The 17487-nt window shown below is 41.1% G+C and overlaps 1 protein-coding gene and 1 long non-coding RNA gene across 3 annotated transcripts in view; one reads left to right on the forward strand and one right to left on the reverse strand.

Annotated features, from left to right (window-relative positions):
* On the forward strand, positions 1-13338 carry LOC128422636 (uncharacterized). The gene is made up of 3 exons (XR_008332546.1): positions 1-907; positions 5812-5925; positions 13073-13338. It is a non-coding gene; the product is annotated as an uncharacterized LOC128422636 (long non-coding RNA).
* The window catches only part of EPYC (epiphycan), a 25995-nt gene continuing 17974 nt past the window's right edge, over positions 9467-17487 (reverse strand). For both annotated transcript variants that reach the window (XM_053406852.1, XM_053406850.1), the window contains exons 3-7: positions 16630-16783; positions 14135-14293; positions 13683-13885; positions 12783-12878; positions 9467-10290 (exon numbers count right to left, since the gene is read on the reverse strand). In XM_053406852.1, the coding sequence (XP_053262827.1) occupies positions 10120-10290; positions 12783-12878; positions 13683-13885; positions 14135-14293; positions 16630-16783 (783 nt within the window). In that variant the 3' untranslated portion in view covers positions 9467-10119. The remainder of the gene's footprint in view (positions 10291-12782; positions 12879-13682; positions 13886-14134; positions 14294-16629; positions 16784-17487) is intronic.

Consider the following 17487-nt stretch of genomic DNA (forward strand, 5'->3'; position numbering starts at 1 on the left):
CATTCAATTAAAATGATTGTCAGTCAATTCAGGACAGAGAAAAGACATTGCTTTTTCGCACAATGTATGATCAGCATACAGAATTTGTGACCACCATTTGTCGCAATTGCTCCTGGCATAGATGGCTCGGAAAGGGGATTACAGCCAAAAGTGCCATGGAAACTAGAGGAATATTTCAAAATTTACCAAACACCTTTCTAATCATTGCTGTATCAAGAGTATTACTAGTCCTTTCAAAACGGTCAAGTTATCCTCCTCTGCCCTCTTTGAAAAAATAGGGGGGATCTGATATGGAGCAGTGGCAAGGCTATTTTTTATTTTACAAGAAGAGCCTTTGCCCATCTTATTGTTAAGGGTAAGACCTGCCCATTCCACCCAATTATTTAAATTCCTCTCCTGAAACTATCCTTCCCACTTTTACAGGGGTCCTATGAAAGTAATGGTGCTGGGAACATTCAGCACATCTTACATTTTAATCCTCTGAAAAATGCACCGCACAGAACATATCGTTTCAGCTCAACGCCAAGTCAGACTGTCATCCTAAGCACTCCTCTGAATGTCTTTTCCATTGAAATGGTAGACACCTGAACTAGAGCTTTTGAATGCAATCAATAAGACTGCTTTAGAGTAAGTACCCTGAGGATTGCCATAATCTTTTCTCTATAATGAAAAACAGGAAATAGGAATCGATTTTCTATTTGTGGAAGCATTACTGAATACAAAAGATATCACTCTTCTACACTGATCTATTCTTTTTTACAATTTATTGGCCTCACAGGTTCCAGAATTAAACTCTCCAACCCAACCATGAAACAAAGATTTAGTGATCAGTCTGACAGGGGACAGAATGAGACAGAACGAGCGCACTGAATTTATGGAGTCAGTCTGGATTAATGGAGTTTGTACAGTAAGCTCAAGTTGGAATACGTTTGATATATTTTATTATTAATAGTAGTAGACATCTTGCTTCTTTCGTTTGGAGAGAACAATCCTGTCATCTCTCATATGGACCCAGAAAAGTCAAATCACACAATTGCCGCTACAGGCCAGATGGAACCTAGTGATCTAGCAATGGGATGTTTGCCACCCCTTTGGCAAGACACCAAGGCTAACAGCCCAGGAGTGAAGGTTACTCATTGGCTATGCAGAGGCTCTGTCCAAAGCAAGGGTGCAATGTAGTCAGCGAGTCCATGGAGATCATATTGAGAACCTTGACTTCCAAGGTAAGAGGGAGAAACCAGCTGGTACCATGCATTCCGGCCTCCCAGATCCTGTGATTTCTGGATGAAGGTTAAACCAAACTGTACCAGTCCAACTGGCTACTTTCTTGGCCTTCCTGACCAAGGCCCATTAGGATCCTTGCTGACACCCACCCAACCTGTGTGTGTGCTCTTCCCCCTATGGTCTTACTGTGGTATAGGAACTAAGGCACAGGCACACACCTGTACAGTACTGGATACCACATTTACAGTTGGAATGTGGGCTGGATTTGTATGGGAGACATTGGATTGTATCCCATGTGAACCTTCATCACATGAAGACCTTCCTCAGATGTCTGATCTACCTATTTAATGTAAAATACAGTGAGTGGCAACATGGACCAGGGCCTTCTTGGTAGTGGCACCAACATTTTGGAACTTGTCACTGAGAGCAGGTTTAAAATAGGCAATCTTAAACATTGGGAGTAAGACCTACTGAACACTTCCACAGCATGTGAAGCTTTCTCAAAATCAAACTCAATAGCCCCAATTTAATTAAATTTGGCCACACTTAACTCCCACTTCATTTTCAATGAGACTTTTGAATAATTAACTTTCTTTAGGGCCAGTTTATATTCATCAGGATTTAAGCTTAAATGATTTCCTGAATCAATTTTGACTTTGAGGACACAGAGTTTTAAGAATAGTATTTTTGCCTTTTGCACATCTCTGCAAGCATGTGAACCACACCAGATAAAGACGGAACAGAGCTGAGAGAGCAGAATATACATTTATTTAAGAATCTGGAGATCAAGATCTCTTCTGAACTATCGAGGAATACAAACGCATAGTCCAGTCATTGTATTTTTATGGCTCACAGGAAATACTCAGGTGAGATTCCAGACCTATATCTTCATATATTTGGTTTTTCTGACTACTCTCATCTTCTCCAACTTCCTCATCTCCCATGAAAATATTTATCTGTGGGCTCATAGCCGAAATGGTGGCCATGCAACTGGCATTTGGAAATACCATGTCACAATCATTCTCTCCTGTGGATTGCTGCTGTTCTGGTTTCTCTTCTTCTCTTTTGTCTGCAGCAGCTGCTTTTTCTGCCGCTGCCCTTTTCTCCTCCTGGCGCATGTCTTGGTACACCTGATGCATGATAAACTGTGTTGTGTTCCTAGGGGCACGCATTCCTGGTGCCCTCCACCCACACAGATTCATGGGGCGCAGTCTCCCCTTTACAGCTGCATGCATAAATGCTAACAAACGCTGGCTCTTCCGCTTCCGATTACGGCGGTGACTTCTCCCGATCCTACAACATCTGGATTTCCATTGGTGACTTGCACACCAATGCTTTGCTTTCTCCTTCTTAGGTGATCTTTTCTTCTTCCAATAGCCTCCCCTTTTCTTCCATGGTCTACCATTCCCAGAGAACGTACCGTTCTTCCGTTCGGAAAAGTGACAAGCTTTGGGCTTCTGCACTTTGGTCTCATGATGGCTACCGTGAGACACTCCTGGATCACTTCTTTCACCATTTTGGTCCCTTCTTCCCATGTTGGGCCATTGTTTGGTATATCCTAGTTGCAGAGACAGCTGCTGATAACACCGCCGTCCCTGTCTCCACATTTCAGGAGATAATTGGGAAGCCTCTTCCAAAAAAATACCTTTCCAACTTTTGTTTTTTCCTCCCCAGGAGTTTCTCCTTCAACAGCGGCCACTGCTTGTGCTGTTAGTTCTGTATTGTGTGGTTTGTGCCTTCTGTCCTTAACCAGCTGGGCACACACTCCTGATTTTCCAGTACTTTGTTTTCCTAGTCGTTTTCTGTTGCTCCCTCTTTCTTTGTGGCTTTCGTGCCACTGCTTGTAATACAATGAGACCCCGGTGTGAGATGCTGCTTTGACCCAGATTCAGTGGGCCATAGGTGTCATACCACTAGGGGTGGTAACTTCCTTTCCTCTTGGGAGCCTTGTATAGATTGAATAAAGCATCGTCATCACCCTAGGCAACAGGGAACCAATCATAAAGCAATGGGTGGGGCTGTAACCGGACATTCCGCCAGCTTTTAGCAAGGTGGGGCTGTGATAGGTGTTCTTTTGAGAGCAGCTCTGTAGAATCAAAGACTCTTGTCTTCTTTAGGCTCCGGGGCAACTGACTCCACACAACTGTCATGGTAGCCATGTTGGCGTGCATCTTTTAGCCAGACATAGCTTAAGGCAAATACTATTTTCAGATACCCCAATCCTGTGTAACAGTAATCAATAAAGACTGACCTGTGCCATATGACATCTTTAATGACTTCAACATAAGCTGTTACCAAAGATTAAGTAATGAATCAGTTCTGCTTTTCAGAACAGAAGGCTGAAAAACAAACCCATCTCATGATTTTCCTGTCCAAATTACACGGGGATGATGTGAATAAACTGCCCATGACCCCATATTTAATTTTCTATGTCTGCCATATATATATATATATATATATATATATATATATATATATATATATCAGATTTTGGGACAGTTCCTACAAATAATGCTTGGGTAACAGTCAACATGTTTCTATCTACCCAAACTACTGATGCAGTAGCACTTAACATTCTGTTTTGTGCAGAATGTCTGGGCCCACTAACTGCTAATATCTTAATGCTCATATGGATTTTATAGCTAGAAACTCTGTTTCTTATAAATGCATGTATTTGGTTATAGTTAAATTTTAACTTTGAGTTGATAGAGCACACCCTACAGAATATGCCCTTCTTCCAGTTTATCAAAAGGTTGAAGGCAGAAGAAGCTACCTTTTAAATACCCAAAGGATTAACTACAGCCATATTGGGGGGGGGGGTTGACTTGGAGCAGACAAGTAGCAGGGAGAGGGTTATTTTAACCCTTTCCTTTCCCAGTGCTACTCAGCTACAAGTAGGTCTGCTCCAGCCGGTTTTTCATTGTCTTGACTACAAATGTGCTTTGATCTATGCATGGAGGAAGGCTTCAGGGCGGTTTGTAGCAGAGACCTAGCAGGCAGTATAAGGGCCCCTAGGCCCCTCCTGTTCCTCCCTTCCAGTTGTTGTTGTTGTGGTTTGTTGTTGTTTTTAAGAAAGCTGGTTTGGATTCAGTTTCAAATGTCTCTGTGTAATGTGTAGTTAGGTCTGGAGCAGAATATCAAATAATTCCCTTTCTCAGTTATTGTACGGCATTCCAATTTGGATACAAGCATTTAATAGAGAAGTTGAACGAATTCAAGTGACTTTTCTTCTTAAGATCCATGGTGACCCTAAATGCATAAGTTACTTAACCCTATGTGTTGAAACTGGCCAACATCTGATGGAAACCAATGCATGGCTCACTACAATCAAGGCATGGCTGAAAGTCCACTTTAGAACAACATCTAACTCCCTCTTAACCTCTATGCTTGAAGACCTGGATGGTATAGAGCAATTCAAGATAAAATCCGTAGTTTGGGCATTGCTCTTGAGAGCCTTGAAGCATGCGACGAAAGTTACATATTCCAAATAATCAAACAGCGACTCTACGACCATGAAAGACAGCGCTTGTTACCTCTGAGATCCTATTCTCTGGAGGCCTTAGGTATTACAACACCCTACGGAACCTGTGCCAAATATCTAAAGGATCTACTACTCCCTTCCCATCAAAGAGCCTTTATGCTCGCGAGAGTAAATGCCTTCCCCTCTGTAGTGACCAAGGGTAGATTCTCAAATGCCCCATATCAAGCCCATTTGTGTGCCTGCAACCAAGAAGTACCTGATTCAATGGACCACATTCTCTTAGATTGCTCTCTACACAGTAGACCTCGCCAACTGATGCTGACCAAAATGTTGGACCTCCGGCCTGTAACTCTGACAAGTCAAATGAGGTTTCTCCTGGCAGATCAGGACAAAGATATCCCTGCTTTAGTAGCTTCCTTTTTAGCCACAATTTTACCCGTAAGGGTTCCCAATGAACCATTATTTCAGGGAACAGACAGGGCGAAGCAGAATATCTATGGTAAGTGCACACGATCACAGTCTGACCTTTTGACCCTCAACAGCTTCACCCTTGTCCTTTTAATTATCCCAGTGACCTGAAATGTTTTAGATTGTGATGCCAATAAAGGTCTTTGATTTGATTTGAAAAATAACTTAATGGGATCCAAAATTGCCACAATATGATCAAAAACACTTCTGTTCATCCCAGGTTCTTTTCCCCTGACTCCCCGTTGATCCGCAGCCCCTTGTACACCATCCCATGGCTTTCTAACATGTTTTCCAATCCTCAGGATTAGTGAGACGGGGTGTGTGTGTTGAAAAGCCCCATCATAAGCAGAATGTTACCATGGAGCTCAGGTTTTTGTCTTTATGCAGGTAACCATGCCTATCAATAGTCTATTGATTTGTATGCAATAAAGTAACTAGGGTTTAATCTAGGGCTCTGCTGATGGGGCTAAACCTGCTCCTTCATTCATGGTGGAGAGGGTTATCAATGGATACTTCCCATGATGGTTATGTTCTGCCTCCACAGTCAGAGGCAGAAATGCTTCTGAATACCAATTATTCAAAACCACAGTATGGGAGAGTGCAGCAATGCTCTAGCTCTGCATGCAGGTTTTCCACAGGCATCAGGTCAACCACCGTGAGATCAAGATGCTGGACTAGATGGGCCATTGGTCTGATCCAGAAGGCTTTTCATTAACATCTGCAGGCAGCCCTGTTCAGGGAAGTTTTTAATGGTTGGTGTTTTATTGTGCTTTTAATACTTTGTTGGGAGCCGTCAAGAGTGGCTGGGGCAACCTAGTCAGATGGGAAGCATATAAATATTATTATTAGTTATTAATTTCCCTATGTCATCAAGGCCAGGTGGCAAATTTCACCCCATAAACATTTGAATGCTGCAGCCTTTTGCTTTCTCAGATAAAAGGCTGCTATTCACTCCTATGAGAAAAAAGCAAAACACTGCATTCTATTGGAAAGAAACCAAAGTACCATTCTAAACTATGCTGAAAGTTCAGCTTCAGAAACTTGGCCATTAAATAAAACAAAGGCTCTGCTTCTAATATGTTCCTTCATTGATTCTTATCAGCGTGACTGAGAAGAATGACCATTTGAAAAGATAATGAATTATCTCCTTTCATTCTCTATCAGTACAGGAGCTGTCACATATTCAGACTCAGGCTTAATTTCTACCTTGCCTAGCTTTATTCTCCAGACACTTTAGGGAAGCTAAAATGCATGAGAGTTCTGTAATCCTGATACATAGAAACTTCAGCCAGAATTACTAGATAACTTATCAAATCCGTTGTTAAAGAGCACCCAACTTTAAATACACACACAAAATACAAATATGAGGATTTGACAAGCTTTATTTATAATATCTCAACACATGATGGCAGTAGTACTCTTTAAAATGGTGATACCAATGCAAGTAAATTATCAACATTTTAAGAACCTGATATTATTTTCAAAGATTTTTTTAAAAAACAAACAAACCAGAGGTTGGCTAAATTTCTGAGTATTTGCTGTCTTAGTTGCTAGTAAAAAAGATCAACAGTTGTTGACAGAAACCACATGGATAGGAAAAGGAGAGGTCTAAAGATAGATCCATGTGTCTCCTATCATTTCTACTGCACATATGCGTGCAAGTATGGCTTTGACTTTAATCTGCACCCAGACAACTCTTACAACTGAGGCAATAAACCTTTTGGGCTGAAGGCTGCATTGACTCATGGTCAACCCCCCCCCCCAGCGACTGCATGCCAAAGTGCAGGTCCCCAAAATGTAAACGAATGTGATGATTTTTTCTTTTCTAAAGAAAACTCCGAGGGTTCCCATGCTTTTTATAGTTGGGTGACTATGGGATCAATCAGTTAATATGTATTAATATATATATTAAAGTATTGTTTTAAAATGTACTAGGACTGGCTTAGAGGGCCACAAAAAAAAAGCATTTGTCATCATGGAATTGAAATGGAATCCAAAGAAGCCATAAGTACATGGCAAATTGTGGGAGGCAGGTCTTAGTAGACTACAACTCTTGGGAACCAGTTGTAGATCATGGTCCATGGATTAGACATCCCTGTCTCACAACAAATAGATAGCAACACTTGTGATATCTCAATTGAATATTAACAAATATTTGCCCTTGAAAAGAAGCCCCTATTTTGACCATTTTTAAGGGAGTAATGAAAGGGCCACAGAGAATAAATGCTGGTCCTGTGAGCAAATAACTATATAGACTACCCTCTAGTCTCAATGGTCTTGGCAACCAGGCCAATGCCTTTGCTCCTGCATAAAATTGTGTTGCACTGTACTGTAGCAATGAAAGTAGAGCAGCAGAATGGGAAGCACTGGCTGGCTAGGCATTGGAGTGAACATCTGAGTACACATTGGAATACCTGTAAGAACACACCTTTAAGCACAAATCACATTGCTCTCAAATGAATGTAATTTATTTATTCAATAGAAGATTTATTGCTTATAGCCATAGACCATTGCATATAACACAAATAAAAAAAGAAAATGCCTAAAATACAGACAGTCAAAGTGCAAGTCTGCAATAAATCACACCATTCAAAGTTGGAGTTAATACTTTATTAGCAAAAACACAATCTTCACAGACTTGGCTGGGAGTCAGGCCTAATGAGCACAGCAGCTCATCCCTGGTAGTTTTACGCCATGAATCAGTTGCCAAGAAAAAGTCCCAACCTCCCTGCAGCCATCTGAGTCTCTCCTCTCCAGAGCTTTCCCCAAGCAATCAGGGACTAAGCCTATGTGCAGCCTGTCACTGCTCCATCCATTTCAGCCCAATTCTAGTTCCGGGAAGCAGGGAGGGAGGGCAGCTTGTGGCAGTACGAGGGGGAGCAAACTGCCACACTCAGAGCTTTGGGAAGGTCAGTTGCTTCAGTAACTCCAAGCCATCTATCTGCTCTGACCCTGACTAATTGCTACATTCCTTCTATCTGTCATGTAATCTCAGCCTATTGGAACCAGTCACAGCCAGGGCAGGACAATTCTAATTTAAGCAGGAGAACTGATCACTGTTGGCACTGCTCTGTTTTAAGGACAGCATCTTCTTCTTTTAAATGTATTTTTATTAAAGATTTTCTTGGCTTACAAAAGTATGTGCAATGTCTCTCCCCCCCCCCCGTAACATTTTTTTACTCATCAGTTTCATTTGTTGAGACATTAGGAAGAAAAGGGGAAAGAGGGGGGGGAGGTGAGTGGGGTTGGGTGGCGATGTTTCTATTTTACTTAATGTATGTGGGGTTTTGTGTCAGCATCGTTTGTGCAGGTTCTCTGCTATTCACTTGTGTTCCTTTGGTGGTGAGAGAGGTTGGGGTTGGCCTAGGGTGTGGTTGTTTGCTTGTGATTGGCTGTGGTGATCTTTGTTTAAATGTGTGAGTGGAGTGGGTGGGTGTTTTGGATCAGGTTAGCCATATTGATTTGTATGCTGTTGGTGGATTTTTGTCATTGTCTTGTTGGGCTGTGTATGTGATAAAGGGGAGCCATACCAGGGTGAAGGTGTCTTCTTCTATTTGTCCCCATGTCAGTTTCAGTTTATTGGTTAATTTTTCTAGTAAGGCTGTTTTCCATACTATTTGGTACCATTGGTCCATGCTTACTCCTGACAGGTCTCTCCAGTGTCTGGTTATGATGTTTCTGGCTGCTGAAATTAGGTGGGTTATGAGTTCTTTGTGGTGTAAATGGGCAGGAACCTCACCAAAATGCTGGAGAGGGTGCACCTCCACAGGCACATACCTCCACATGTGATGGGAGTGCCCCAAAATCCAACTATTCTGGACAACAGCCATACGAGAAATATGTAAAATAACTAAGCAAGTATTAGAAACCACCCCAGAATTGGCCCTACTAAACATCTTCCAAGACAATAAGGATAGTATCTTCTAAACTGTCATAGAAACTTGAAGTAAGTATTAGCTAGTGTGATGCTAGAGAGGAAAGCATATATGTAGAAGGTAAATATTGACTGAATGTTGGGGACAGAGTTTCTTAGGAAGTAGCGCTTCATATTTGAATGTTTTCTCCCCTTTGGTGTATTAAAATATACGAACAGAAACATTCTGTAAAGTTTCTACAATACACTTGGTATTGCTTTGCACTTATTTCCATAGTGTCAGGAACTATTGAAATATACAATTTCACAGAAGTCTTCTACTGTTGCTTTGAGTTGGTTGGTGAGCTTAGTAGAGAAGCGAGGAATTTTATTTCTTCACTATTATCTAGCACAAAATTACTGTGAAGACAATACACATACTTGGTGTACATTTTTTTACTTATACAGTATAAGGACGGTTTCCATGTTTCCTCTCTAGTACAAAGCAGTGTTCAACATTTTACAAGAGAGTATATTTATTTTTAATATTAATGTTTTAGTAAAATAACCTGATCTGGCACCTAGCTGCCCTCTATAGCAAGTAGGACGCTGGCCTATATGGAGCTTTGGTTTCATCCAGACAGGACTTTTGTTACATTTTTATGAAAAAAATTATTGAAAAGCTTTACATATAGAATATGATTAAAAACAAGGTAACATGGGTCATTTTCTATTTATATACAATTCTTATAGCTTTACTATTACAATTTTAATGTGGATAAAATTATGAACCATGTATCATTAATATTCAGTTTCTCTAATTCTTATTCATTCCCTTCTCCTTTCATCATAGTTATCATGTCGGCTATTCTGCACTGATTACAATGCACTGGTTACAATATGGAAGCATGGTATACTTTAATAGAGAATGAATTAGTATTCAGCACTGTGCGTTACTGACTGCAACTGTTTACTTATTATTTTACACCAATACAACCATATCATACTGTCACAAGCATTTGAAGCAGTTTGCTTTAGAAAGCATACTTGCAAAAGAAATTATGTTACATGACATTTTCGTTATGGCCTAAGCCTAAAAGAGGCTCCCAACAGGCAGACGGGGTAGACACATGTACGCATGAGGGGTTTTGCTCAGATTAATGGGATTGCCGTCTAGCCTGATGTCTTCGAGAGATTTGCGGATGTAAGAATAATCCTTCATTTTGCAGAAAGTATCTTCATGCATCTCTTGTATATTGTTGTTCTAAAAAGAAAACAAAATATTTATTAAAGCCAGTATTTAAATTCCAATTTAAATGTCAGTTTGTCAACAATAACCTAATAATTAGTAGTAGCGTGATTTGGATAGATTCTGGAGCCAAGCAGGGTGCCTCAGAGGAATTTTGGGGTTTTTAGAGGTAAAGTGGGACATCAAAGAGGCGCAAGTCAAAGCCCTAGGACTTTGTGATGAAGGTCAGATGAGAAACTGAATCAATAATAATAATAATAAGAGCAGGGAATTCTGAGTGTCTGGACGCAGTTGGTAGATGGATGGCAGCTGACTGGTTTAGGTTCAATCATGACAAGACAGAAGTACTGTTTTGGGGAGACAAGGGGCGGGCAAATGTGGGGGACTCCCTTAAAAACCAGGTGCGCAGCCTGGGCATCATTTTGGACTCACAATTGTCTGTGGAGGCGCAAGTCAATTTGGTGTCCAGGGCTGCTGTCTACTAGCCCCATCTGGTATGCAGGCTGAGACCCTACCTGCCCACAGACTGTCTTGCCAGAATGGTGCATGCCCTGGTTATCTCCTGCTTGGACTATTGCAATGCGAGCTACATGGGACTACGTTTGAAGGTGACTTGGAAAATACAACTAATCCAGAATGTGGCAGCTAGACTGGTGACTGGAAATAGCGGCCGGACCATATAACACCGGCCCTAAAGGATCTTCCCTGGCTCCCAGTACACTTCAGAGCACAATTCAAAGTGTTGGTACTGACCCTTAAAGCGTAGCTATCAACTTTTCTTGCGAGGAATCCTATTCGGAATAAGGAAATTTCCCTTTAAAAAAGGGAAACGTTGACAGCTATGCCTTAAAGCCCTAAACGGCTTCGGTCCAGTATATCTGAAGGAGCATCTCCAGCCCCATCGCTGAGCCTAGACAGTGAGATCCTCCTCCGAGGGTCTTCTACTGGTTCCGTTCCCTCACTACGAGAAGCGAAGTTACAGGGAACCAGGCAGAGGGCCTTCTCGGTAGTGGCGCCCTCCCTGTGGAACGCCCTCCCTTCAGATGTCAAGTAGATAAAGAATTACACAAACTGAAGGCAGCCCTGTATCAGGAGGTTTCTAACACTTGATGTTTTTATATATATATTAAAGATATGCTGTAAGCTGGCCAGAGTGACTGGGGAAACATAGCCAGATGGGCAAGGTATAAATAATAAAATTATTATTTATTATTATTTTGTGGCACCTTAGATATCTAGACATCAAAATAATGCTGCATACAAATATCTGCTGCAACCAGATATTGGTTTTATCCAATGCTCCATGTATATTAGAGAGATCATAGAGGAGGAACTCAGTTGTGACTGACAGGTCTAGCTTGCTATCAGAGGACATGATTTTACCATTGTCCACAATCCCCGTGCTATGGGGGGTGGGGGGAAGCAGCTTTGCAAGACCATATGTAAGCTGTGCCTGTGAGTACGTTTTGTCTTGAGTGAACTGTGTTGAGTGATTAGCATCATGGACTGAGGAAGCTTGCTGCGAAACCTGGATAATAACCAGAGAACAGGTCTCATCTATTTGGCTTCAATTGATCATGTGGCTTTGCGTTTCCAGCTAACCACTTGAAGAGCGCCTTCTGGCAACCGCTCCTACGTTTATTGCGTTGTGCTTCCAGTGAACAACTATTTGTTCCAGCTGTGTTATGACATATTTATTGCATACATAACCAGTACAGCAATCAGAGAGACACTGGTACATTCTATGTTTATGAGTATCTCCAGGCTTGGTTATGCACATTGCACTTTAGTTTGCCCACTGTCTAGTTGGTATATGAGGGTATATATTTATTCCAAACGCGGGTGGCGCTATGGGTAAAACCTCAGCGCCTAGGACTTGCCGATCACATGGTCGGCGGTTCGAATCCCCGCAGCGGGGTGCGCTCCCATCGTTCGGTCCCAGCGCCTGCCAACCTAGCAGTTCGAAAGCACCCCCGGGTGCAAGTAGATAAATAGGGACCGCTTACCAGCGGGAAGGTAAACGGCGTTCTGTGTGCTGCGCTGGCTCGCCAGATGCAGCTTGTCACGCTGGCCACGTGACCCGGAAGTGTCTGCGGACAACGCTGGCTCCCGGGCTATAGAGTGAGATGAGCGCACAACCCTAGAGTCTGGCAAGACTGGCCCGAATGGGCAGGGGTACCTTTACCTTTTTATTTATTCCAGTAAAATTGTTCTTTATATTCATAAGCCAGTTCTGGTGTTGTTGGTTTGTTGTTCAATTATTGTTATAACACCTGATACTTTTTGCGTATACATATGTAATTTATGTCTCCAAATTTAAGAAAAGCATGAGGATGCGGAGGGGGAGAGAGCACCTTTGTAACCAATGGGTCCAACTTCTAACAAGAGGAAATAATATTTAGTTCTTCCTAGCACGAAAGCCCCTGAACCTATTTGTATGAAATTTGGCACACTTCTTATCCAGTAAACACTATATCCAAAAGAATTTATTGATTGTTTTAGCCCACCTGCAGATGAAGAGACTGGAGGCTTTCAGGGAGTGGAAGTGGGATATGATCCAAGTTGTTATCAGTGATGTAAAGATGGTGCAAGTCAAACATATCCTGAAGAAAACAAACAATATTTTTTTTAAAAAAGAGAAGTGATTTCTTTGTTCTCATTCTGAGCCACACATGAGTATAGACACTTAAATGCAGTCAATCATTTTAAACATCTGTACCAAGATAGATTCTTTTTAGAGATTCAATGAATGTTTAGTGGGATATTTGGCTTAGTGGTTTTATTTGCTTGTTTTCAGGTTTGCAAAGCCTGGCTACTTCAGGCCATAAGACTGAGCCTGACCTCAGTGCAGTTCTCTCTTTATCACTGCACAATTTCCCCGTTGTTCTCAGAGCACGGAAGACAGAATCATACCATGCTGCCATACAGCTGCCACCTTACTCTGACAGTGACTTCATGCAAGGTATTTTTTCCATTTGAGTATTAAATTTGAGTACAAAAAATATGGCTTCTGTATCAGTTTTGATGTATATGTGCATGGCACAGGTTGCTTAAAAATACATGCTAGTGGCAAATTTTGATTTAAAAAAAATGTTTTGTTGTTTTTACTGATAATGTTATTGTTTTATATTTGCAATCTGCTTGGAGCTTTTTCACAATCAAGCCGTGCACAATAAAATAAAATAAAATAAAATAAATAAGAGGAAAATAATATGTGCCTAATCCATGATCCTTTCTACATTGACCTTAGGAATTAAGCCTCTGCCACCATGTTGTTTTGCACTGGAAGAGCTATCTCACATCACTTTATGAGAGAACTCCCTCCTGCTCTTATAATGACTATTTTTATTAGTCAAAGAGAGGGATTTTTTTTTTCAAATTAGTCAGCAGTTAAATACAGAACTCACTTTAAATGCTTCTTGTTTGATTCCTTTGCGACCAAGCCTGTTGTTACTAATATCAATGAATATCAAGGTTGGTGGTAATTCTGGAAGCTGCCTTATCTTGTTATCTCGAAGTATCAGTTCCTGAAGTTGTGGTAGTTTCCTGAAGGCATCTTCATCAATTTCAGATATAAAATTTGAAGTCAAGTCAATCCTTTTTAAGTTGCCTAGTCAGGGACACCAAAGCAGGGAAAATAATTGCAGCATTTCTGCCTGCTTTTAAAGACCAACACCAGGGGTGGGGGTGGGGAGGACAGACAATCACCATTCTTTGGATGTAAATAGTTCCAAATTATAGTTCATAATATGATGTTATGTCCAGAAGATGTATGCTACTTATATTTCAGTATGAGAAAGTACTTTGCATAGCGTGCAATAAAATAAAGTGTAGTAACCAATAGTAAAGTCATCCATACTTAGGTTAGCAAAGTCATCCCTGTTGACCCTTTTGATTCTGTTATAGCGAGAGTAGAAATGTGTGGTTTCCTTTGGCAAGGGGGGAAGGTCTTCGAGTTCACGATCATCACAGTAGACAGAAGTACTTAGGCACATACACAGAAGACAAGTTGGGAGGCCTAAAACATGAAAGAAGAAACCATTCACTTAGTTATACACTTGTAAAAATTTAGATTAGCCTTTTTCAGAGAGACATGGAATGACTTCTGTCAAGTCTAACCTGCTGCAAATTGACACAGAGCCATGCCATCCTACAGAGCCTACAGGCTCATGTGTAGGTATCTGAGTTCTCATGAATAACTTTCCTCTTAGTGCAGCAGAATAATCACCAGTCATGCACCTTTTGATAAAAGTTCCACATTTACACAATTTGTGGAGTAATGCATAGTGATATTTTTCAGATATTGGGAAACGTTATATTGAATATTTCATGCACTTTGTGTTACGCCATTCACAACTGGGTGCACATGCAAACATGTGTACAATACCAACGCTCCAATTTTTTGCCCTTAATATTTATTTTTAAAGTTACAAACCACGCTTTTGTAAATTTACAATTAAATGAAACAAACACACGAGAAGTTATTAAGTGGATTTATTATTGGAGGCAATGTGGCTGTTCAAAACCAACAACTTTGAAAGACTCAGTGTAATCAAATCAAGTGGATTCCCTTGTTTATTAGATTGGTCTGGATATGAAAATTGCTGCTTGAATAATCCTAGTGATTCACTACATCTGTAATGTTTTATAGGAAATACTCTTATGAATAATGGAGCATTTTGTCCATACTAGATTTCTCAAGTCATAGTCAGGATGATATCTTCATTTTATATTCTACCTCCAGGATCTGTGTCTTCCCTTTAAAACTTAATAAACCTGCATACATTTAGTTTGGTAACCAGCATGCTTTTTTGATATTTGAGGAAATTGGTTTTTCCCCCCCAATGAGACCTCAATTTCCTTAGAACTGTTTTTAATTAGCATCTTTCATGCAGAAGAATGACATCAGGAATAGCTTCAACCAACCCTTGAGGAAAAACTGCTTGAAAGCTGTAGATTATTAAATAAAACATCAAACTACTGCTGAATGAACATAAGAAAATGATCTAAAGCATTTAAACCAATTTATGAAAGGGCTTCATTAACAGGTGTGTGGATGTAATTGGGAAGAGCTCTGCATTTCCCTATTGCCTTCTGAAAAAGGAGGTGGGATTGAGAAACATCACAAATATTTATAGAAAATAGAACACAATGGTGCAAAATGATGCCATTTTATATGTCTAATGCTGTTAATGTGGGTGTTTAGGATAGACAGGAAAGCATTATTTAACATTACTGGTTAACATTACTGGACTCTTTTTAGTGGGATTTGGAGTGTTTTCCAGAAGTAAGGAATTCAGGGCCTCGTACCTCCCAGGTTGCTCAAAACCTAAAGCTCCATTTACTCCACTGCCCTTGCTTCTGCTAGTCTCTTTTCCCTTACTGTTCCTGAGCAGTGACTGGTCGCCCCTGAACCTGGTGTGAGGCAACCTGTGGTCAAGGAGGTTATGTAGGCGGGGACCAATAAGGTCATGTGAGTGGGACTAAGGAGGTTACATGGAAAGGGCCAAATTGTTCTGGGCCTGAAACCAGACTAGAATCTGTTTCTTACAAGTCTAAAAGGTAAAGGGACCCCTGACCATTAGGTCCAGTCGTAGCCGACTCTGGGGTTGCGGCGCTCATCTCAATTTATTGACCGAGGGAGCCGGCATACAGCTTCCGGGTCATGTGGCCAGCATGACTAAGGCGCTTCTGGCGAACCAGAGTAGTGCACGGAAACACCGTTTACCTTCCCACTGGAGCGGTACCTATTTATCTACTTGCACTTTTATGTGCTTTCGAACTGATAGATTGGCAGGAGCAGGGACAGAGCAACGGAGCTCACCCTGTCCCTGCAGCTATTTAGCCACCACACTCTCAACCACATTGCCCAGGGAGGAAGTACTAGTATAATTATACTAATTAACCTAAAATTTAGTGACATTATTTTAATTAACATACAACCAAGCTTTAAGGCTTGTTTGACTTATAGGAGGGATCAATGTTGTGTTCTGGGGAGGAGGCTTTAGTTATTTCCTTTTCTTTAGCAACTGACATCTCACTGCTTGGCTCAACTCAGCTCAGCTTCTACCATAACTGGCAGAATAACACAAAATCAGCAATTTGCTTTTCAAAACTGGAAGAAAACAGATTAGATTGCCCAATTTATCTGTCACTCTTGAATGTCCACACACTCACTAGACAATTTAAGAAGTCTAGATGGTAAGGAGGCAAGTCTGCATACTGCAAACCTGTATAGAAAACTGCATTACATATTCCCTGATGAAAAGGCTCCTTAGCTTGTGTGGAATTATAGGCCCAAATCTAGACAAAGCAGAAAGCCAAAATCATGTCCCTCAACTCTCTCTTACAAACCTTCATGTGTATGGGGACCAAGAACTCCTGGTCCATGAGGTGAAGAGCCATCAATAAGCTTAGGTGTGGATGCTTCTTCTTCGGGTTCTTCTGGCAGTGGAGAAGGTAAATAAATCTCTCGAGTTACAGATGGTACTACTGTTCCAATCTCTACCTAGGAGACACACACATATTAAAGCAGTAATGTGGTATTGGTATGCAATGTCAATTTTTATTATAATTTGCTGTATATTCAAGTTACCTGGACTTATATTAAAGGCCTGGGAGTTTCTGGTGAGGTTGGAGCAAGAATGTGTCAGTAAGAAAGCATTACGCACTAAATGCAGGCAGAATGTGTGATGGGAAGACTTTTTCTGCTAGCTCAGAGGAAATGTGAAATATCCATATCACATACAAATTAGTACTTTTTACAGCAGGATCTATCATTCACCATCTTGCTGCTGTAACCAACCACTCTAGGTTCACATACTTAAAAACCAATGTATCTTTGCAACCCAAATTGGCAGATAACCTGCAATTTTCATAGAATCATAGAATCATAGAGTTGGAAGAGACCACAAGGGCCATCGAGTCCAACCCCCTGCCAAGCAGGAAACATCATCAGAGCACTCCTGACATATGGTTGTCAAGCCTCTGCTTAAAGACCTCCAAAGAAGGAGACTCCACCACACTCCTTGGCAGCAAATTCCACTGTCGAACAGCTCTTACTGTCAGGAAGTTCTTCCTAATGTTTAGGTGGAATCTTCTTTCTTGTAGTTTGGATCCATTGCTCCGTGTCCGCTTCTCTGGAGCAGCAGAAAACAACCTTTCTCCCTCCTCTATGTGACATCCTTTTATATATTTGAACATGGCTATCAT

Source organism: Podarcis raffonei, chromosome 10, assembly GCF_027172205.1.
Source record: "Podarcis raffonei isolate rPodRaf1 chromosome 10, rPodRaf1.pri, whole genome shotgun sequence".
NCBI classification, from domain to species: Eukaryota; Metazoa; Chordata; class Lepidosauria; order Squamata; family Lacertidae; genus Podarcis; species Podarcis raffonei.